General features: G+C 49.5%; 1 protein-coding gene across 1 annotated transcript; it reads right to left on the reverse strand.

The window, feature by feature from the left end:
- Positions 1 to 1,502: 1,502 nt before the first annotated feature.
- Positions 1,503 to 16,318, reverse strand: FSTL3 (follistatin like 3). Its single transcript, XM_083421926.1, has 5 exons — positions 15,767 to 16,318; positions 8,455 to 8,640; positions 5,040 to 5,255; positions 3,673 to 3,900; positions 1,503 to 2,222 (listed from the first exon to the last, which is right to left on the reverse strand). Exons 1-5 carry the CDS (start codon positions 15,825 to 15,827, stop codon positions 2,170 to 2,172), a joined length of 744 nt encoding a protein of 247 aa, XP_083278052.1. The 5' UTR covers positions 15,828 to 16,318; the 3' UTR covers positions 1,503 to 2,169.
- Positions 16,319 to 22,288: the final 5,970 nt, after the last annotated feature.

Below are 22,288 nucleotides of genomic sequence, written 5' to 3' on the forward strand. Positions count from 1 at the left end.
TTTCCTTGTTTGCAATCAAGCGGTGTGTAAGTTTTATGAAACAAATAAACAGGCCCCAAACTGGAAATCACAGTCGTACCGTTTCCAGCAAATGGATGACACCGGGGTCAGCAACCTTTTTCAGCAGGGGGCCGGTCCACCGTCCCTCAGAACTTGTGGGGGGCCGAAGAAATTTAAAGACTATCTACAGAAATATTGTAAAATTAATGAATGTTAGAATGATGTTGGATTGAGGTTAAGGGTTTTTTTAGTAACAATGGAATGAGGGAGTATGCAAAAATGGAATGTTAAAAGGTGAAAAGTTAAAGTTATAATATATTAAGACCAAGATAAAGATAAAGGTAAAGAGGGAAAGGATTTGCTGAATAAACAAATTGAACTGGAATACAAAGAGGGGAGGGGAGGGGAGGTCCGGGAAACAAGCGAATGCAAGATATGATATGTTATGAAAGATTGAGTTGTTTTTAAGTGTTTTTTTAGTTTTGTATTTTTGTATTTTTCTTTTTTCTTTTTGTAATGTTATGGAAAAGCATAATAAAATATTATTTTAAAAAAAAAAAGAAATTGTGGGGGGCCGGACTATATTTTTTGCGGGAAATGAACGAATTCCTATGCCCCACAAATAACCCAGAAATTCATTTTAAATAAAAGCACACATTCTACTCATGTAAAAACACGCTGATAGCCGGATCTATCTATCTTTCCCTTCCTTCCTTCCTTCCTTCCTTCCTTCCTTCCTTCCTTCCTTCCTTTTCTTTCTCTCCTTCCTTCCTTCCTTCCTTCCTTCCTTCCTCTCTCTCCTTCCTTCCTTCCTTCCTTCCTTCCTCTCTTCTTTCTTTCTTTCTTTCTTTCTTTCTTTCTTTCTTTCTTTCTTTCTTTCTTTCCTTCCTTCTTCACCCACACACCAAATTACAGGTGAGTGAATCAAATGGGGCCTAAGGGCTCTAGCCAACGCTAGCTTCTCCTCAGAGTAATCCTACTGAAGCTAATGGCTACGACTAACACAGCTCCATCCATGTCAATGTCTCCGTAGCAGAATTTAGCTGGATACATTCCTAAAACAGTGAGCCAGCCTGTTTTCCTGCCAGCCTAAACTTTGGAACTACCTACCACTGGATATCAGGCAGGCGTCCTCAGAGTCCTCTTTTCGGCACCTGCCCCAAAAAACCACCACGTTTTTGTTTAGACATGCTTGCCCATCTTATAAATACATTTAGAAAGTTGCTTTGGGTTTTAATCTGTCGTTCGCCGGCTGCTATTTTAACTTAGAGGGTGGTTATAAATGAGATTGTGTTGCAAACCACTCGGTGATCACCGGATGAAGGACCGTGGATAAATTTAATTTCAACCAATCATTAATAATAATCATCATAATAATCGGACAGGTAAAAGAAACGTGTAAAGAGATCGGGACACAAAGGTATTTTTTGTTCTTGTTTTTATAGAAAATAGGCTTTTTTAAAAAATGTAGAAAGAGAACAAGAAACAACATCTTTTTTAAAAACAACAACAACAACACCCAGCTTATGAGGCACTCGGTGTGACCATAGTGGTGAATTTAAATTAGAGAGAGATATATAAGTATATATTTTTAAAGGCTAAAAACTGGTAATTTGTCTGGGTGAGTTCCCGCCCCAAAGTGTGCCGATTGGCTTGATCTCTGTGATGTCACGGAATGTTTGTGGGAAGAGTCAGCAACGGGATGTTAACAAACGACGCAGCTTCGGGAGTTGGGGCAGGGCCTGAATTTTCCGCTCAGCACAGCGAAAAACCTCCCGCAGGATTTTAGGGCAGGGATAGGGTGTTGCCGAGAGGCAAGTAGAGAGCAGAGAACCCCATACTGATCTGAGCTAAGCTGCTAGACCTCAAGAACTGCAGTCCTGGCTTCCCCCTCGCTCTCACAATGTGGAGTAGATCTCCCACCGCACTATTGGAGGAGAATTCTGCAGAGTGGGGGGTGCCCAAAAGGAGGATGAGGAGGAAAAACTGGGGCAGATATGCTTAGGTGACATCAGCCGAGATATCTATCTATCTGTCTATATATATATATAAATAAGGCTGTCGTCGTCTTTTGGTCTTAATAAATATCAGATATATACGGTCTGTACATCGTTAACAGATAATGCCCCAGGCGTGTCGTCGGGAGTCGGATAGATCACAACGGCAGGTTCAGATGTAGTTTTCCTCGGCTTCATCTGTGTCCAGCGGGTATCGGTTCGGAGCTACGGGAGAAATCAAAAGAGGAGAGGGCAAAATTCAGGATTTGCACAGAACGGCACCGTCAGCGTGGGCGGCGGATGCAGAAGTCAGGCCTCTCTGCCCGCAAAGAACTTACAATCTGGAGGCAAAATTCCTCCAACACCCAACAGAATTATGGGAACTGTAGTTTGCCCCTCCCACAGCTACAATTGGGGGAATTGCTAATGGGGGTCTAAAGGATAACAGAGCAAGACAGCTTGGTGGCCAGAAAGAGGCGGACAAGGCACCATCCAACCACCTTAGGGCCTCCGGATCTGTGTAGAGTTTTTTATTCTCCCAAAGATATCCCACAAACAGGACCGGATTTAGGTCTGATGAGGCCCTAAGCCAGGCATAAGCAAACTCCGGCCCTCCTGATGTTTGGGACTACAATTCCCATCATCCCTGACCACCGGTCCTGTTACCTTTGAAGGTGACCCGGAAACTACAACTCATCCAAAATGTGGCAGCTAGACTGGTGACTGGGAGCAGCCGCCGAGACCACATAACCTACACTGGCTCCCAGTACGTTTCCGAGCACAATTCAGAGTGTTGGTGCTGACCTTGAAAGCCCTAAACAGCCCAGTATACCTGAAGGAGCGTCTCCACCCCCATCGTTCTGCCCGGACGCTGAGGTCCAGCTCCGAGGGCCTTCTGGTGGTTCACTCGCTACGAGAAGCCAAGTTACAGGGAACCAGGCAGAGGGCCTTCTCGGTGGTGGCGCCCGCCCTGTGGAATGCCCTCCCGTCAGATGTCAAAGAGAAAAATAACTACCAAACGTTTAGAAGACATCTGAAGGCAGCCCTGTTTAGGGAAGCTTTTAATGTTTAATAGGTTATTGTGTTTTGTTGGAAGCCGCCCAGAGTGGCTCTGGAAACCCAGCCAGATGGGCAGGGTATAAACAATAAATTATTATTATTATTATTATTATTATTATTATTATTATTATTATCATCATTACAGTGGTGCCCCGCAAGACGAATGCCTCGCAAGACGGAAAGCCCGCTAGACGAAAGGGTTTTCCGTTTTCAGAGGTGCTTCGCAGGACGAATTCTCTATGGGCTTGCTTCGCAAGACGAAAATGTCTTGCGATTCTTGAGGGGGTTTTTCGCTCCCCACCCCCTTTTCCTAAGGCGCTAAGCTGCTAATAGCCTTTTAGCAGCTAATCCGCTAATCCCTTAAACCTTTAATAGCCGCTAAACCGCTAATAGCGCTAATCCGCTAATAGGGTTGCTTCGCAAGACGAAAAAACCGCTAGACGAAGAGACTCGCGGAACGAATTCTTTTCGTCTTGCGAGGCACCACTGTATTATTATTATTATTAGTACCCTGCAGGGGAAACCCCTAACTCGCTGAGGTTTGAGACCCTAGACACACTGGGGCTGAAACCATGCCAAACAGAGTTTCGGGTCCCAACCCCGGGGGGGAACTTACCTGTGCAGCTTCCATAATGTCGGACGCCAATGGACCGCCCCAGGAAGCAGGTGGCTCTTCGGAGATGGCAGGTGGAGGGGTACGTGACATTGTTGTTCCCGCAGATCGCATGGTCAATGTCGGTGGGGTCCGGGCAAGGGGCGGCCCGGCACATAACGCAGTGGGCGCTGGCAGTCTGGTCCACGACACACGTGTGGGTTCCGGGACACACGACCGTGGAGCATGATTCTGCACAAGGGGACACACACACACACATCAGAGAAATAATAATAATAATGATTATTTATAATTTATACCCCACCCATCGGGCTGGGCTTCCCCAGCCACTATGGGCGGCTTCCAACAAAATATTAAAAAGATAATCAAACATTTAAAAACTTCCCTAAACAGGGCTGCCTTCAGATGTCTTCTAAAAGTCTGGTAGTTGTTGTTCTCTTTGACATCTTGTGGGAGGGCGTTCCACAGGGAGGGCGCCACCACTGAGAAGGCCCTCTGCCTGGTTCCCTGTAACCTCACTTCTCACAGTGAGGGAACTGCCAGAAGGCCCTCGGTTCTGGACCTCAGCGTCCGGGCAGAACGATGGGGGTGGAGACGCTCCTTCAGATATACTGGACCGAGGCCGTTTAGGGCTTTCAAGGTCAGCACCAACACTTTGAATTGTGCTTGGAAACATACTGGGAACCAGTGTAGGTCTTTCAAGACCGGTGTTATATGGTCTCAGCGGCCACTCCCAGTCCCCAGTCTAGCTGCCGCATTCTGGACTAGTTGTAGTTTCCAGGTCACCTTCAAAGGGAGCCCCACAGAGAGCACATTGCAGTAGTCCAAGGATCAAGATCAGCTGGAACTTTGGGCGAGCTGTCCCCGCTTTCTGTCATGAAATTCTACTCAATACAGCAGTACCTTGGTTCTCAAACTTAATCCGTTCCGGAAGTCTGTTCCGAAACCAAAGCGTTCCAAAACCAAGGTGCGCTGCTTTCCCATAGAAAGGAATGCAGAACGGATTAATCCATCCCTGGCTTTTAAACGAACGCCGCAAACCCGGAAGTGAGTGTTCCGGTTTGAGGACGTTTTTCGGAAGCCGAACATCCGACTTGCCTTCCGATTGAACGCTGGAAGCTCCCGCAGCCGACCGTAAGCCGTGCCTCAGTTTTCGAACATTTTCAGACATCGAACGGACTCCCAGAATGGATTACATTTGAGAACCAAGGTACGACTGTGTTGGCGCAAGCCACGGTTTGTCCGATAACCTGCCGGACCATTTGCGGTTGGGTTTAACAAACCATAGTTTCTAGAGCGCTTGTGTTTTTCGTTAGTCAAACTTTGGAAGATGCCCGTGGTGGGAGTTTGTAGCAGGGAGAAAAGCTTACTTTTGCACCGGCCTTGATACATGACTTCCAGGTCGGGTTGTCCTCTGCATTTTGCTGTCAGAAGCTCACATTCGTCTCGGTAGGTGAAGCCATCGGATCCACACACCTGAAGTTTCCGGGACAGGTTGGTGCAATCTGGGGCGCAGCTACAGTGTGGGCGTCCATATTTCATTTTGCAGACTTTTCCCGGACCACAGTCCACCCCTTCGCAGCTCTCTGAGGAAGGAGGAATTGAGAGGTGGTTATTATTATTATGGGACGCGGGTGGCGCTGTGGGTAAAACCTCAGTGCCTAGGGCTTGCTGACCGTATGGTCGGCGGTTCGAATCCCCGCGGCGGAGTGAGCTCCCGTCTTTCGGTCCCAGCTCCTGCCCACCTAGCAGTTCGAAAGCACTCCCGGGTGCAAGTAGATAAATAGGGACCGCTTTATAGCGGGAAGGTAAACGGCGTTTCCGTGTGCTGCGCTTGTGCCGGCTCGCCAGAGCAGCTTTGTCACGCTGGCCACGTGACCCGGAAGTGTCTCCGGACAGCGCTGGCCCCCGGCCTCTTAAGTGAGATGGGCGCACAACCCTAGAGTCGGACACGACTGGCCCGTACGGGCAAGGGTACCTTTACCTTTACCTTTATTATTATTATTATTCATCTGAAGCACGGCAGAGCAGTTAAATTAAAATCTGCAGAAAGCAAAAGGAAACGGAGAGAAGCAAAATCGTACCCTCCAACATTTCTCCAATGACAATAGGGGCGTCCCGTTCCATCATGATAATTTTACTATTTATACCCCACACAACTTACTGGGTTGCCCCAGCCACTCTGGGTAGCTTCCAACATATATAAAAAATGTAACAAAACATTAAACATTTTTAAAAATACCTTCCCTATACAGGATTGCCTTCAGGCGGCTCGGGGGTCGGATAACTCCATCCCCTCCAACGTTTCTCCCCTGAAAATAGGGACATTCTATTCCATCCCCTCCAATGTTTCTTTGATGAAAATAGGGACGTCCTATTCCATCCCCTCCAACGTTTCTCCCCTGAAAATAGAGACGTCCTATTCCGTCCCCTCCAACGTTTCTCCCCTGAAAATAGAGACGTCCTATTCCGTCCCCTCCAACGTTTCTCCCCTGAAAATAGGGACGTCCTATTCCATCCCCTCCAACGTTTCTCCCCTGAAAATAGGGACGTCCTATTCCATCCCCTCCAACGTTTCTCCCCTGAAAAGAGGGACGTCCTATTCCATCCCCTCCAATGTTTCTCCCCTGAAAATAGGGACGTCCTATTCCATCCCCTCCACCGTTTCTCCCCTGAAAAGAGGGACGTCCTATTCCATCCCCTCCAACGTTTTTCCCCTGAAAAGAGGGACATCCTATTCCATCCCCTCCAACGTTTCTCCTCTGAAAATAGGGACGTCCTATTCCATCCCCTCCAACGTTTCTCCCCTGTAAAGAGGGACGTCCTATTCCATCCCCTCCAACGTTTCTCCCCTGTAAAGAGGGACGTCCTATTCCATCCCCTCCAACGTTTCTCCTCTGAAAATAGGAACGTCCTATTCCATCCCCTCCAACGTTTCTCCCATGAAAATAGGGACGTCCTATTCCATCCCCTCCAACGTTTCTCCTCTGAAAATAGGGACGTCCTATTCCATCCCCTCCAACGTTTCTCCCCTGAAAATAGGGACATCCTAAGGAAAAGCAGGATGTTCCGGGGTCAGATCAGAAACCGGGACAGCTTCTCTGAATCCGGGACTGTCCGTGGAAAATAGGGACACTTGGAGGGTCTGGTATTTAAGCAGAGGTCAGATGGCCAAGAGGCCGGGATTTTCCCGTTGAGATTCCTGCATTCCATTGGTTTGATGACCCAAGGATTCCCTAAAATTCCACGCTTCTCTTAAAAACGACGCAAGATTGCAGTCCTCATGACACCCCCGGGACAAGTTGGAGGGTCTGCAAAACTGGGGTTTGCAAGGATGTGCCTGAAAACTTGGGTTTTGCAGGAGAGGGGAGTTTTTCCCCCAAGACTTTCCACGGAGAGCTTTTTCTCGCACAATAGACGCCCCTGTTCCTTCGCCGGCTTCCGTGACATGAAAACAACAAGTCAGAGAGAGGGAAGGATCTGTCTGGGGGAGGCAGCCGAGATGGGGGGAGCCCCTTGTCTCTGTGGGGAAGGAGGGAGAGTCTCAGGAGACAGACGGGGGCATTATGTTGGAGGGTCACCCCAGGGCAAAATTAAAAGTCTGGCAGAGTTGGGAGAGGGGCGAGACGCACAGTCCCCCCCCCCTTTGAGACGTGGGTGGGCTCTCTCTGGCTGTCTGGGAAAATGTCACCCCCCCAAGGCAAGTCTGGGGGTGGGAAAAAGCAGCGCCCGTTTTCCCGGCAGCGTCCTGCCCCAAAAGGAGGGCGCAAAGAACCAAATCTAGGGTTGCCGTATTTCAAACAGTGAAAATCCGGACACAAGACGCACCTAATTTTTGGAGGAGAAAAACAAGAAAAAAAATATTCTGAATCTCAAAAGCCAGAACAGCAAGAGGGATCGCTGCGCAGCGAAAGCAGCAATCCCTCTTGCTGTTCTGGCTTCTGGGATAGCTGCGCAGCCTGCATTCGCTCCATAAGACGCACACACATTTCCCCTTACTTTTTAGGAGGGAAAACGTGAGTCTTATAGAGCAAAAAATACAGTAGCTACCACTCCGGCGGGAAGGTAAACAGCGTTTCCGTGCGCTGCTCTGGTTCACCAGAAGCGGCTTAGTCCTGCTGGCCACATGACCCGGAAGCTGTACGCCGGCTCCCTCGGCCAATAAAGCAAGATGAGCGCCGCAACCCCAGAGTCGTCCACAACTGGACCTAACGGTCAGGGGTCCCTTTAGCTTTACCTTATGCATATATATATATATTAACACACACACACACTCACACACCGTGAAGATGCTTTTTTTAAAACAACAACACACATTTCAAAATATATAAATTGAATTTGCCATTAGCTCGCCACCGCCACCTAGTGTCAGATTAGCACAATGCGCTTAAAACACACTTAAAAACGATCGCTGCAAAGCAAATAAAAACATTAGCAGGATTTTAAGAGCAAATGCTATGAATAATACGGAGAGTTAATATGTGGATTATGAAATAATATGCAGTTGAAGATGCGATGGTGGGAAGCCATTTCAGAGAAATCTCAATAGACGGTTATGCAGCTGGCCTTGTCGTAATTTTTCTGTTTCGTAAAACCAAATGAAAATGCTTCTAAAAGACAGTTGAAACATTTTATTTGCCGCTGTAGTCTGCCCTCTGCCAAAGAGCTCCACCTGCCTGACTTTTTCCCCTTTGCTCTGGCGCCACCTACTGCTGGCTCCCAGCTTCCACGGCACCTTCATAGTGGTGGCCCCTTGCATATATTTTTTTTAAAAAGGCCCTCTACCTTTGCAAGGGTGACAGGTCACGAGCCCCAGGATCCGGAGGAGGCTGATCTTGTTGTCTGGGTGTGAGGCATTTGACCAGGCCATGTCCGTGCTGCCGTTGGCGCAACACTCCTCCCAGCTCACGCCGGTCCGGACGATCATGGTGCATTTCGCCTCGCGCCCTTGCTGCAGCCAGCAGATGCCGCCTGTTTGGGGAAAAGGGGCCGTTAGAACGGAATATCGGCTCTTAAGAGATTGGTTAGCTCGCGGAACTCACCGCCACATGACTGGCCAGCTTACGTGACTTAGACCAGCATTCTGTCGTCACAGCTGCCGAATGCCCATAAAACAACATTCGTTCATTCCCCCCCACAAAATATAGTCTGGCCCCCCACAAGGTCTGAGGGACGGTGGACCAGCCCCCTGCTGAAAAAGTTTGCTGACCCCTGATATAAAACAAAAAAAGGCTGCAATTCTAGACTGGGAGTTGTTGAGCATAGAGCATTAGACTCTGAATCTCAAAGTCGCGGGTTCGAGTTCTGACTCGGGCCGACATTGCAGGGGGTTGGAGACCCTGCGGGGACCTCGCTCGCCGCAGACCTTCAAAACAAGCTGGCGAGGGCTGACCCCCTCATTATTGCCCCCCACCCACAACAAACCTGATCTCTTCTTCGCCCCCCCCCCAAACCCCCTGGACAGACAAACTGTGCTTTGTTTGGCTCTTGGAGTGAAAGATCAGGCCTGAGCGTGTGAGGTCTGTCTGGGACTTCTGATTTGCCCCCCCCCCCAGTGCTCATGGCATCCTCAAACCTAACCCCCCCCCCCCGAAAAAAAAGTACTACCCAAGACAGCCTGCGGCAAAGCAGCCAGCCAGCTGGCAGCCGATTCAAAAGGCTGTTTGTTCCTTAATCTGGTGAACGAATCGTTCATTTTTTTGGAGAGCAAAGCCCCCCGGGCCATTCCTGTCTGGGGTGCCCCAGACACTCCCACGTTTCAGGAGGGGGGGGGAGCTTCCCCATCCCACCCCCAAGGCTCCTCAGTTCAGGAGAGGTGCCCTTTCTCAGTGTTATAAGAAAAAACTGCTCTTTTTTCCCTTATGGGGTATCCAAGAACCTGTACGGAGTCCTTATGGAGGTTCTGTTGCAGGAATTTATGTATAGGTTTTTTGGGGGGGGGTTGCCCCTCCAGCAGATATCACGCACATGCAGCCCACTACCAAAACCAGCACAATCGCTTTTGTGACTTTTGCGATTTGCCCCACAAAACACTTCATCGCAGTTTCTTCCTATCTATTCAAAAGGGCTTTGCTGCACAATACCAAATGTAAGAATCACTGATAAATGTACCGGTGTACTGGCTCACTGGGGAAACTTCAGAAATTTATCTAGACAGGTGAGCTCAGCTCCTCAGCAGCCCCTCTGCCTGAGGGATAATCCCTGGCCTCCTGATACCTGAGTGCCAGACAGGTAGCCATGCCAGAAATAACAAACCCAGATGAAGACAAAAGGGTGTGATGAACTTGGCTGGGAAACAGAGAAATGTAAATATCTTTTTTGTTTCACTTGATGGGTGTTTGGTGGAGGGCGAGGGGAACCATGGGGCAGGGTCCAGGATGCTCAGATTACGGCCACCAGACCTCCCCTTTCATGATGCAACCGTGATGTATTAGTGATGTAGTTGGGGGGCTGTAACATGGGGATTAGCAGCTAATAAAAGTTTGGGTTCTCTTTTGTTTGGGGCTTCCATCTTGTTCCACCTGGTGGCAGGTGGGCGTCCTGTCGCGACAGTCTTCAATAAAGACCAAGCCTACTGGCTGCTGTTTTGCTCTGGTATTCCTGGCTGGTGTCCTTGTTTTTTTGTCCAAGGGAGCCCTCAGATTTCTCCGTTAACAGTTCCCTATCAGTAGGAGAAAATAACAGGCCAATGTTATAAGAAAAAACTTATGGTGTATCCAAGAGCCCATATAGAGTCCTTAAGAAGGTTCTCCATCGGTCAGAGAGAATAACAGAGGCCAACCAGAAAATATTGAGAAGCAAAGCAGCCAGTAAGCCTGATCTTTCTTAATCTGTTGCAACAGGGTCCTCCGCTCACCCCACGCAGGGAGGGGGGAGAGGAACCCAGAACATTGGTGTGCAAGCTCTTATATAGACTTTTGAAATTACCTGCCCTGTAGCTCAAGGTAAAGGTAAAGGGAGGCCTGACCATTAAACTGCTAGGTTGGCAGGAGCAGGGACCGAACAACGGGAGTTCACCCCGTCCTTGTGGGGATTCGAACCGCCGACCTTCTGATCGGCAAGTCCTAGGCTCTGTAGTTTAACCCACAGTGCCACCTGCATCAAGACCACCCCCCAAAACATCACACATACATCACAGAAAGAGGTGGTCCCCAGCAGAAATGGGAGTGTGTTGCTTCTCTCCTGTCTGCCAGGATACCCCATCAAGCCTTATCAATTGCCTTTTCTGGGTAACCTGGCCATGCCTTGGAGATGGTAAACACTTAGTTCCTGAATCTCTTAGGCATATTGATAACTTTGCTGAGCTTGACAGATACTTTCCAGACTGTATTTGCAAACTAGTACAGACATCACTTTGCCAACAAAGGTCCGTATAGTTCAAGCTCTGGCTTTCCCAGTAGTGATGTATGGAAGTGAGAGCTGGACCATAAAGAAGGCTGATCGCCGAAGAATGGATGCTTTTGAATTTTGGTGCTGGAGGAGACTCTGCAGAGTCCCATGGACTGCAAGAAGATCAAACCTCTCCATTCTGGAGGAAATCAGCCCTGAGTGCTCACTGGAAGGACAGATCCTGAAGCTGAGGCTCCAAGACTTTGGCCATGAGAAGAGAAGACTCCCTGGAAAAGACCCTGATGTTGGGAAAGATGGAGGGCACAAGGAGAAGGGGACGACGGAGGACGAGATGGTGGGACAGTGTTCTCGAAGCTACCAGCATGAGTTTGACCAAACTGTGGGAGGCAGTGGAAGACAGGAGGGCCTGGCGTGCTCTGGTCCAGGGGGTCACGAAGAGTTGGACACGGCTAAACGACTAAACAACAACAATTTGCAAAGGGAGGTGTAAGCCCCTACAGTCCAAAGACCATTGGAAAGCTTTCCCCGTTTCCTTCCTCCTTGCAGAGAAATATTTGAGGTCAATTTGGGAGAGTCAAAACAGCTTCAGGATTGCTCTCCTGTATTATTGCAGACACAGGGACGCGGGTGGCGCTGTGGGTTGACCCACAGAGCCTAGGACTTGCCGATCAGAAGGTCGGCGGTTCGAATCCCCGCAATGAAGGGGTGAGCTCCCGTTGCTCGGACCCTGCTCCTGCCAACCTAGCAGTTCGAAAGAACGTCCAAGTGCAAGTAGAATAAATAGGTACCGCTCCAGCGGGAAGGTAAACAGCATTTCCATGCGCTGCTCTGGTTCGCCAGAAGCGGCTTAGTCCTGCTGGCCACATGACCCGGAAGCTGTACGCTGGCTCCCTCGGCCAATAAAGCGAGATGAGCGCCGCAACCCCAGAGTCGGCCACGACTGGACCTAATGGTCAGGGGTCCCTTTACCTTTACCTTTACTATTGCAGACAGGTGGTTTATAGACTTATGTATGTGTTTGCCTTGTACGTTTATGAACATTTATTATATATATAAGACCTTAGAATTCCTATAACAATCAGCAGCGAGGACACCTTCCAGAACCTTTTTAATTGGAGAGCTATTTAATTTTGAAGCCGCTGGTCCTCATGGTTCTGCAGATGGCAGAACACGCCTGGCTGGCTCTGCCAACCTGCCAAGGTCTCGGCAGATTCACAGAATCAAAGATTTGGGGGTTTTACACCCAAAGGTCATCCAGCCAACCCTCTGCAACGACGCACCCTCCTCCAAGTGTCCCGGTTTTCCTGGGACAGTCCCGGAATTACAGTCAGAGTTGGGCTAGCTAGATGACCCCTGGGGGCACATTCCAACTCTACAATTCTATTGTTATATGACTCCTTTAAATCTTAAGCAACTGCAGGGCTGTGCCATGAAAAAACAGGAAGCTTGTTTCCTCCTGCTCTGGAGGGCAGGACTCGAACCCGTGGCTCCACGTTACGAGGAGGGAGCATCTGACTCAAAGTCAACATTGCTTTCTGATAGTAAGAGCTGTTTGATGGTGAAATGGACTCCCTTAGGGAGTGGAGGAAGGTTTTTTTGCAGAGATGATGATGATGATGATTACCCTGCCTATCTGACTAGGTTGCCGTCCGCCAAGGAGAGGGGTTTCTTAGGTGTTTAAGGCCACAGGATGAAAAGTGAGCCTCTGGGCATGTTAAGATAGCCGGTGGCTTTGCAGCGCACCCAGTATTTGGGCGGCTGCATAACCGCAATCGCCTCCCTGCGCCTAACCCCCCCAAAAAAAACCCTGCCTTCCCCCTCCAACATGGGTAGCTCAGTCGGCAGAGCCTGACACTCTTAATCTCACGGTTGTGGGTTCGAGTCCAACACGGGGCGCAAAGAAATTCCTGTGTTGCAAGGATCCAACCCTTTTGATTCTATGATAGGATTTGACCCGCATCGTCCGCACTGGGGACTTCTATTTCCCCAGTTCTAACCCCCTTTAATTCAGGAAAGGGACAGGAGAATAATGTGCTAGCAATTCAACCGAATGACAGAGGGCCTTCTTGGTGGTGGCGCCTTCCCTGTGGAACGCCCTCCCACCAGATGTCAAAGAGAAAACGAACTACCAAACTTTTAGAAGACATCTGAAGGCAGCCCTGTTTAGGGAAGCTTTTAATGTTTAATAGGTTATTGTATTTTAGGGTTCTGTTGGAAGCCGCCCAGAGCGGCTGGGGAAACCTAGCCAGATGGGCGGGGTAATAATAATAATAATAATAATAATAATAATAATAATAATAGTTGTTGTTGTTGTTATAGCAAGGATAGTAAGCCCTCTCTTGGCCGCAGGAAACTCTCAACCCCAAAGAGAGCTTTGAAACTCTAGACGTTTTGCTGGAGGTGGAGGGAATAAAATAAAATGAAGCATTTGGCCTGCAGGTCTGTCTGCCTGCCTGTCTGACTTGGCCCCCGCTTCCCATCAAAGAGGGACGTCTTGTGCAATTTCACTCGAAGAAGAGTCTCGACCGCAGGTAAAGCCCTGTTGAAAGATTAATTTCCCCACTTCAAAGGAAGCGTCTCCTTTTTCAAAAACCCCACCTGGTTCGGGAGCTCGGATTCCAGTCTCGCTATGCGAGGGTCCCCCCTCCCCAAAAGGGAGGCATGTTTTCGCTTAAAACATCCCATAATTTGCAAACGCACAGATTCAACTGCTCAGAACCCTCCGATCTATCGCCGGCAACCCTAAATTCCAAGCCTACATCCTCCCAGGACTTTGGGCTCCTTCATTTAATTAATTTATTCGATTTGCACATCTCAGGGCGGTTTTTTGCAGCAGCAAAAATACAGGAGGCTCCTAATCTTAGGTTTGTGGCTGTGAGCCCCACATTGGGCATAAGATTCTTGCATTGCCGAGGGTCAGGCTGAATGACCTTTGGGTTCCCTTGCAACTCTACAGTTCTATGAAAATACGGCTTTTCAAACAGCGGCAGCGGGGTACTGTTGCTGGCTTCTACTTTTGTTGGCTAGTACGTTGCGTATCTTTGCGCTTTTATGTTGTAAGCCGCCTTGCGGTCCTCGGATGAAAGGCAGCGTAGAAATTTAATATATACATAATTTTTTAAAAAATAAAATAATATTTTTTCCTCCGCAATGCAGGAATCAAAGCCCAAGCATTCCTGACCCCCCCAAAGGAGCCCCCCAAAACCTGCTTTTGCATTAAGTTTCTGCACCTCTTGAATGCAACAAAAACACACAAAAAGGTTACTTTTCCAGCTCTACAATGCATCCTTTTTGGTGAGAGGCGACCAGAGCCGTACGCAGTGTTCCAAGTGCGGTCACAGAATCACAGAGTTGGAGTCATCTAGTTCCCCCCATGCAACGCTGGAATAGACAGCTGTGTCGTGCATGGAGTTCGAACCCGCAACCCTGGCATTATCGCGCCATAGATTTTGCCGTCAGTTATCTCAGCGGAGAAAATTCATGCTAGAGGCACCACAAACGCAGCTAGTTTCGTGGACCGTCTTTGTCAAGGGTTCAGATCTGTCTGGCGTGTAAAATAATAATAATAATAGATAGACGCTTTAATGCTCATGTGCAGAAACCCACGCACATGGTCACTAAGGCACTGATTCTATGATTCTATGAAATGTGTGCAAACCATGACAGTCTCTTCCGATTCTATTGCTTCTTTCCAAACTTCCCAGCTGTATCACTTTAGAGAAAACCTTCGGAACTCCCCGCCACTTGAGATAAGGTAGGCGCATTCGCCACACTCTTTCTGCCGCCCGCTGAATACATTTTCTGTTTAGACGAGCCGCCCCCGATGTTTAGAAAGTCACTGCAAGTTTCATTCGGTTTTTAGTCTATTTCAGCTTCTCGAAAGTCTTAAATCACTGTCATTTATTTTTATTATTGATAATTTATTGAAATTTTTTTTAACAATCAAGAACTCGGGGGGCGCATCATTAAAAACCACCCTTTAATTCCTAACCACCTCTTGCTTTTAAAACCATTTTAAATGGATGGAGGGCATATTTTATCCTCTCCTTTTCAAACCCTCTTAACAGTGACCATACCAGAACTAAAATAAGTTTAACTCCACACCCCACCCCACCCCCCGCGCAACTAAAAACATATCCCTTGACTTATCACCTTAAAAATCATCACAGTCTCCTTCTGCAATCCCCTAAAAGCTTGGGCTGGTAATTGATTAATTTTTGGTGTTTTTGATATTGTAATTTTAGGGAATCTTTTAATGTTTGATGCATTACTGTATTTTAATATTTTGTTGGAAGCCGCCCAGATGGGCGGGGTATTATTATTATTATTATTATTATTATTATTATTATTATTATTATTATTATTTATGATGATGATGATGATGTAATAGCACAGTATACTACTACTACTACTATTAATAATAATAATTCGGCCCACCCACATCCATTCCAGGGAGTCAGAACTGGGTTGGGACTGACTGCCGAAAGTTTTTAAACTAATTCAGCGATCCTGCTTGAGTCCCGCACTCTGCACATGCTTAGACGCCCTCTTTTCCATCCCATCCGACGTTCTAAGCGCCGGGGTTCTTGGGGAACACCCGCGTTCCCTTGTCCCCGGGGAGGCCTGGGAAACCACTCCACCTAACTCGGGGTTTCCTTGGGCTCCTAAAACCTGGAACCTGGAAGGAAAAGGAGGTTGGGGGTGTTGCTTAAAGCATGGCACCCCATTTCCCCAAAAATGTACTTACCTGAGAGGGAGCCCTCGCCGGCAGCGCAGAGCGCGCTCAGCAGCAGAAGGCAGAACTTCATGGCGATGCGCAGAGATCCACAGGGGGAAATAAAATTAGGAACGTCCAGGAAAGTTCAGATTCTTGTCCCTCCCAAGGAGGAGCGAAGTCTCAGCAGAGAGCAGGCACCTAGCTTGGGAATAATCCGGGGTCCTCTTTGGCACTGCCTTCCCGGGAGGGTGTTTGTCCCCCTTTTAAAAGCACCCCCCTGCCGTCTCCTCTCCCCGCGTCCTCTCTCTCTCTCTCTCTCTCTGAAGTGTGTGAGGGTGTCTGTAACAGTCTGAATCATAGCTCCACGGGAGGCGGTGTCGAGGGCAGCCAGTAACGTGTCTGGGGAGTGTATTGCGCCCCAGGCCAGCCTGAATGCGGCCAAATCCGGATCGTTAAGAGAAGCATCAATAACGCGCCCTCCCGGGTCGTGGCGCACGCCTGTGCGCTCTCGTTGCGCGCGATGGGAGCGAGAGGCGGCGCAGCTGGCGACGCGCGGCGCTCCTCTTTCCCTCTCCCTCCTAAACTTCTGGATTGGAAAGATTAGCATCCTTCACGTCCACCTCCTCATTCCCAAATTTTTCATTCCTGGAAATGCTTCTCCAAAGTCGTCGTCCCCCGCGCGCCGCAGAGAATCTCCTCTCTCTCTCTCTCTCTGTTTCCCTCTCCCTTTCCAAACGTCTCCTGTCTGGGGTTTTGGGAACGCACCAGAAAACCGCCGCCTCCCAATTGTTTTTGAAACCTTTCCAGCATGGCGACTCGCGGTGGTTTTGCAATCCGGAAGATTGGACGGAGTGGCAGGCATAGATCCAAAGCGCCTTCCACCAAGCCAGTCCCTTCCAGAGATTCCCGGGAACTGTAGCTTCGTGGTGATGGGAGTTGTAGCTCCGGATGTGGGCCGAACCACGGCAGTCCGCTTTGTGCTTTAAATGGAACGGTGTAAGCGCAGGCTGCGTTTAGGGCAGCCATGTCCCAAGTCCGTTTCGCGGGCCTGCTGGTCAATTTATTTTGGCCCCTGTGGTCGTATATGTCTTGGGGTAAAAAAAAAAACTTTAAAAAAGCTCAGCAACTTTGGGATAAAATCCTAAAAAAAGCTAAATCCTGAAAAAGAATCTGTGGCATTGGGTAATTTGCAAACTGACCCCAAATGATGTTGTTGTTGAGTCGTTTAGTCGTGTCCGCCTCTTCGTGACCTCCTGGACCAGAGCACGCCAGGCCCTCTTGTCTTCCACTGCCTCCCGCAGTTTGGGCAAACTCATGCTGGTAGCTTCGAGAACACTGTCCCACCATCTCGTCCTCCGTCGTCCCCTTCTCCTTGCGCCCTCCATCTTTCCCAACATCAGGGTCTTTTCCAGGGAGTCTTCTCTTCTCCTGAGGTGGCCAAAGTCTTGGAGCCTCAACTTCACAAAAATGTACTTTCCCCCAAATGTACTTTGCCCCTTAGGAATAGGGTGGCTTTGGTCCCTGATTTGGCCTTGACAAAAATATCCAGTCTCTCCCCCCCCCCCCCCCCGGTCTATTTGCATGCTTAAAGGTAAAGGGACCCCTGACCATTAGGTCCAGTCGTGGCCGACTCTGGGGTTGCGGCGCTCATCTCGCTTTATTGGCCGAGGGAGCCTGCGTACAGCTTCCGGGTCATGTGGCCAGCAGGACTAAGCCGCTTCTGGAGAACCAGAGCAGCGCACGGAAACGCCGTTGACCTTCCCGCCGGAGCGGTACCTATTTATCTACTTGCACTTTGACGTGCTTTCGAACTGCTAGGTTGGCAGGAGCAGGGACCGAGCAACGGGAGCTCACTCCGTCATGGGGATTCAAACCGCCGACCTTCTGATCGGCAAGTCCTATCAGGTGTCAAAGAGAACAACAACTACCAGACTTTTAGAAGATATCTGAAGGCAGCCCTGTTTAAGGAATCTTTTAAATGTTTGATGTATTACAGTATTTTACTATTTTTTTTTGGAAGCCACCCAGAGTGGCTGGGGAAGCCCAGCCAGATGGGCGGGGTATTAATAATAAATTATTATTATTATTATTATTATTATTATCATCATCATCATCATCATCATCATCATCATCACACAAACACTCTTTTACTTGTGCAAATTTCAGGCTGCTTTAGAGCAGTTGACCAAACTTACAGACTTCGCGTGGGCTGTATGGTTGTAGAAGTTGTTGTTTTGGAAACACGTTGTGCAGTTGCTTTTTGTTCCGTTGCAGAACTGGATCAGGCCAAAGGGAGCCCAGCACCCTGGCCAAATACCCCGAAGAACCTTGGAGTGCAGATAGACTGCAACTGTATCTAGAGGTTCCGTAAGAGCAAGGGGGAAAACCCCGGCTTGCCAGATCAGGCCTAAGCATTCCCACCCTTGTCTAGCACCCCGTCCTGAGGGTGCCCCTTACGAGGAACCTGAAGGCAGGATCCGAGCACAAGAATCCGCAAAAGCAAGGCCAACGGGTGCATTCTTACTAACCCTCTGCATTAGGTCATTTCCACATCCCGGTTTCCCAAGAAAGCTTCAGTGCCAGATGTTTCGAAAGCAGCCAAGCCTTTCGGAGACGGAGGGAGGGGATTTGCAGATGTAATAAAAGATAGCTTGCCTTTGCCGCGCTGAGTGTGTGTCTCATCAAATCCTCGAGTTCAGACCAAACTCTGGGAGGGCGGTTTTGTTATGTCTGCCTGCAGGCGGGAGTTTCCAGTGAAACGCAGGAGGCAGAATGCAAAATTCCACACCCTACCAAACACACAGCAGCAGCAGCAGAGAGAGAGAAACCGCAACCGATTAAATTTCTGCTATGGCTAAGTTGGACCGAAATCCCTCCTGACCCAGTCCCCCCCCCCCTTTGAAAACAAGGCCCATTCCCTCCCGATTTTGATCTTTCAAGGGAGCAGACTGGGTGCTGACTCTGCAGGAAGAGTAAAAGTCCCTTAGCGTATGGTGGTGTTGTTTTTTGAAGCTGAGAAGTTGAGGCTCCAAGACATCACCTTGCCAATCTAGGTCCGTATAGTTAAAGCCATGGTTTTCCCAGCACAGTGGTAGCTCGGGTTAAGCCCTTAATTCATTCCGGAGGTCCGTTCTTAACCTGAAACTGTTCTTAACCTGAAGCACCGCTTTAGCTAATGGGGCCTCCTGCTGCCACCGGAGCACGATTTCTGTTCTCATCCTGAAGCATAGTTCTTCACCTGAAGCACTATTTCTGGGTTAGCAGAGTCTGTAACCTGAAGCATATGTAACCTGAAGCGTATGGCGTATGTAATCCGAGGTACCACTGTAGTGATGTATGGAAGTGAGAGCTGGACCATAAAGAAGGCTGATCGCCGAAGAATGGATGCTTTTGAATTCTGGTGCTGGAGGAGACTCTTGAGAGTCCCATGGACTGCAAGAAGATCAAACCTCTCCATTCGGAAGGAAATCAGCCCTGAGTGCTTACTGGAAGGACAGATCCTGAAGCTGAGGCTCCAAGACTTTGGCCATGAGAAGAGAAGACTCCCTGGAAAAGACCCTGATGTTGGGAAAGATGGAGGCACAAGGAGAAGGGGACGGCAGAGGACGAGATGGTGGGGCAGTGTTCTCGAAGGGACCAGCATGAGTTTGACCAAACTGTGGGAGGCAGTGGAAGACAGCAGTGCCTGGCGTGCTCTAGTCCAGGGGGTCACGAAGAGGCGGACACGACTAAACAACAACAACAACAACAACAACATGGAGTCAGTAGTGGGAATGGCGAGGCAAAAGACCCTGGGCCCAAGCACACATGCATATTGTATAAAGGTGCAAAGCCCTTCTTTCGCACCCTGTGAAACATAAATGTTTTTTAAAAACTGGGCAACGGCTGCCCGCCTGTGACTCCCCAGCCTTCACTGATCTCCTCCCCCCTTCGTTTTGACTGATCAGGGGAGGCTTGGGAGTCGCAGGGTTTCCCAGTTTTTTAAAAACTCTGCGCATTTATGTTTCACAGGGTGCGGAAGAAGGGCTTTGTACCTTGCCTGGCAGAGAAACCGCACACCTTGCGCCCTTCCTGGGCAACTGCCACCTGCTCGTGACTCCCGGGCCTCCCGATCAGTCAAAACAAAGGGGGCAGGAGATCTGTACCGCCGGACGTCCCCAGTTCCCCCGTGGCGGCAGCAGCAAGCAGCTCCTGAAGCCAGCCAGAGCCAACGGCGCTACCAGGCTGGCTGAGGCTGCCACTACCACGTTTCCCGGGGACAGATTTGCAAATCTGGGGACTGTCCCCGGAAATGTCTGGTAATCCTACCCAGTGGCGTTGCGTGGGTTGTCAGCACCCGGGGCAAGGCAAGTAATTTGTGCTCCCTAACCCGGGGCAAGGCAAGTAATTTGCGCCCCCCCCCCCCCGCCGCTGCACTGTCCCTCCCCCAGATAGTCCCTCGCTCTCTCTCCGCACCGCACCGCATGCCTGGCACCCTCCCCTCCACAGTGGGCGGCGACCCGGCGGCTCAGATTGGATTCGCACAGCCAGCACTGCAGTGAGAGAGAGTGAGTGAGCCAGGTAGGGGCAGAGAGCTGCGAGTGCGAGCGCCCCCCCCCCAGATGTTGCGGCCGGTGCGGCCGGCCCCCCCTGCACCCCCCACGTTACGCCACTGATCCTACCTTAGCGGATCAGTTTGCGCAGGAACACAAAGAAGCGTGCTGCAGAATTTGAGGCAGGATCCGGCAATGGAGGCAGGAACTGGGGAACTCCCTCCCACACAGACAGAGGGATAATAATAATAATAATAATAATAATAATAATAATAATAATAATTCATTATTTATACCCCACCCATCTGGCTGGGCTTCCCCAGCCACTCTGGGCGGCTTCCAACAAAATATTAAAATACTGGTATACATCAAACATTAAAAGCTTCCCTAAACAGGGCTGCCTTCAGATGTCTTCTAAAAGTCTGGTAGTTGTTTTTCTCTTTGACATCTGACGGGAGGGCGTTCCACAGGGAGGGCGCCACCACCGAGAAGGCCCTCTGCCTGGTTCCCTGTAACTTGGCTTCTCGCAGGGAGGGAACCGCCAGAAGGCCCTCGGAGCTGGACCTCAGTGTCCGGGCTGGACGATGGGGGTGGAGACTCTCCTTCAGATATACTGGACCGAGGCCGTTTAGGATGCCTGCCAATTTGGCTGGCCTGCTGCCAAGACCTTCAGGGCTCTTGTCTATGACCTAGATCTTCTGATAGCTCTCAAAGCCCTTTGTCTTTCCAGACATATTGGAAGCCAAGCGCTAAATCTGTGCCAAATGGAGCTTCCAGGCCTCAGGGGCAGTCTACCTTGAAAACGCAGGCAGTTACACAGAGACAGCAGAAAGAAGCAGGCCGTTTTGAGAGCTTCCCGTGAGGCCATCTGGCAGACAGGACAGGCAGCTGGACTAGACTTTTGTGATCCAGGCAGGCTTTGTGTTCATCCTTAGGAGATTTGACGTCCCTTAAAATCCCCTAAAGTCCTAGCATCAAGAGATTGAAAACCCAGACTGAGAGAGAGAGAGGAGCAAACAGGCAGAATTTTGCAGGCTATAAAAGGAGAAAAGCAGAGCGTCACATTCCAAGAGGGTTTGCGTAGGTTTTTCCTTTTCCAAAAAATGACGCAGTTTCGCCGTCGCCGGGCGCTTTCTCTCGGCTCGGGGATAAACAAAGACGCTCAATTTGGATTAAGTCTGGGGCTCCCAAGCGATGGATCTGTAAATTTAATTTCCCCCTCTCCAGTGTCTAATTCTCCCCCCCGGCTCTCCCCTTTCCCCCCATCCGTAATAATAATAATAATAATAATAATAATAATAATAATAATAATAATAATATTTATATCCCGCCCATGTGGCCAGGCCTCCCCAGCCACTCTGGGCGGCTCCCAACAGAATACTAAAATACAATAATTAATCAAATATTAAAAACTTCCCTAAACAGGGCTGCCTTCAGATGTCTTCTAAAAGTCAGGTAGTTGTTTATTTCCTTGACATCTGAAGGGAGGGTGCCACCACCGAGAAGGCCCTCTGCTTGGTTCCCTGTAACCTCACTTCTCGCAGGGAGGGAACCGCCAGAAGGCCCTCGGAGCTGGACCATCAGTTTGTGATTTGGGGAAGGGAGGAAAGGAGAATGTTAGCCGCTTTGAGACTCCTTAAAGGGAGTGAAAGGCGGGATATCAAATCCAAACTCTTCTTGCCAATCAGAAGGTTGGCGGTTCGAATCCCCGCAATGACAGGGTGAGCTCCCGTCTCTCGGTCCCTGCTCCTGCCAACCTAGCAGTTCGAAAGCATGTCAAAGTGCAAGTAGATAAATAGGTACCGCTCCGGCGGGAAGGTAAACGGCGTTTCCGTGCGCTGCTCTGGTTCAGCAGAAGCGGCTTAGTCCTGCTGGCCACATGACCTGGAAGCTGTACGCCGGATCCCTTAGCCAATAAAGCGAGATGAGCGCCGCAACCCCAGAGTCGGCCACGACTGGACCTCATGGTCAGGGGTCCCTTTACCTTTGGTATGTGTGCAGGAGATCAGACATGGGGACA

Source organism: Podarcis tiliguerta, assembly GCF_965153285.1.
Source record: "Podarcis tiliguerta genome assembly, chromosome: 18".
In the NCBI taxonomy this organism is placed as follows: Eukaryota; Metazoa; Chordata; class Lepidosauria; order Squamata; family Lacertidae; genus Podarcis; species Podarcis tiliguerta.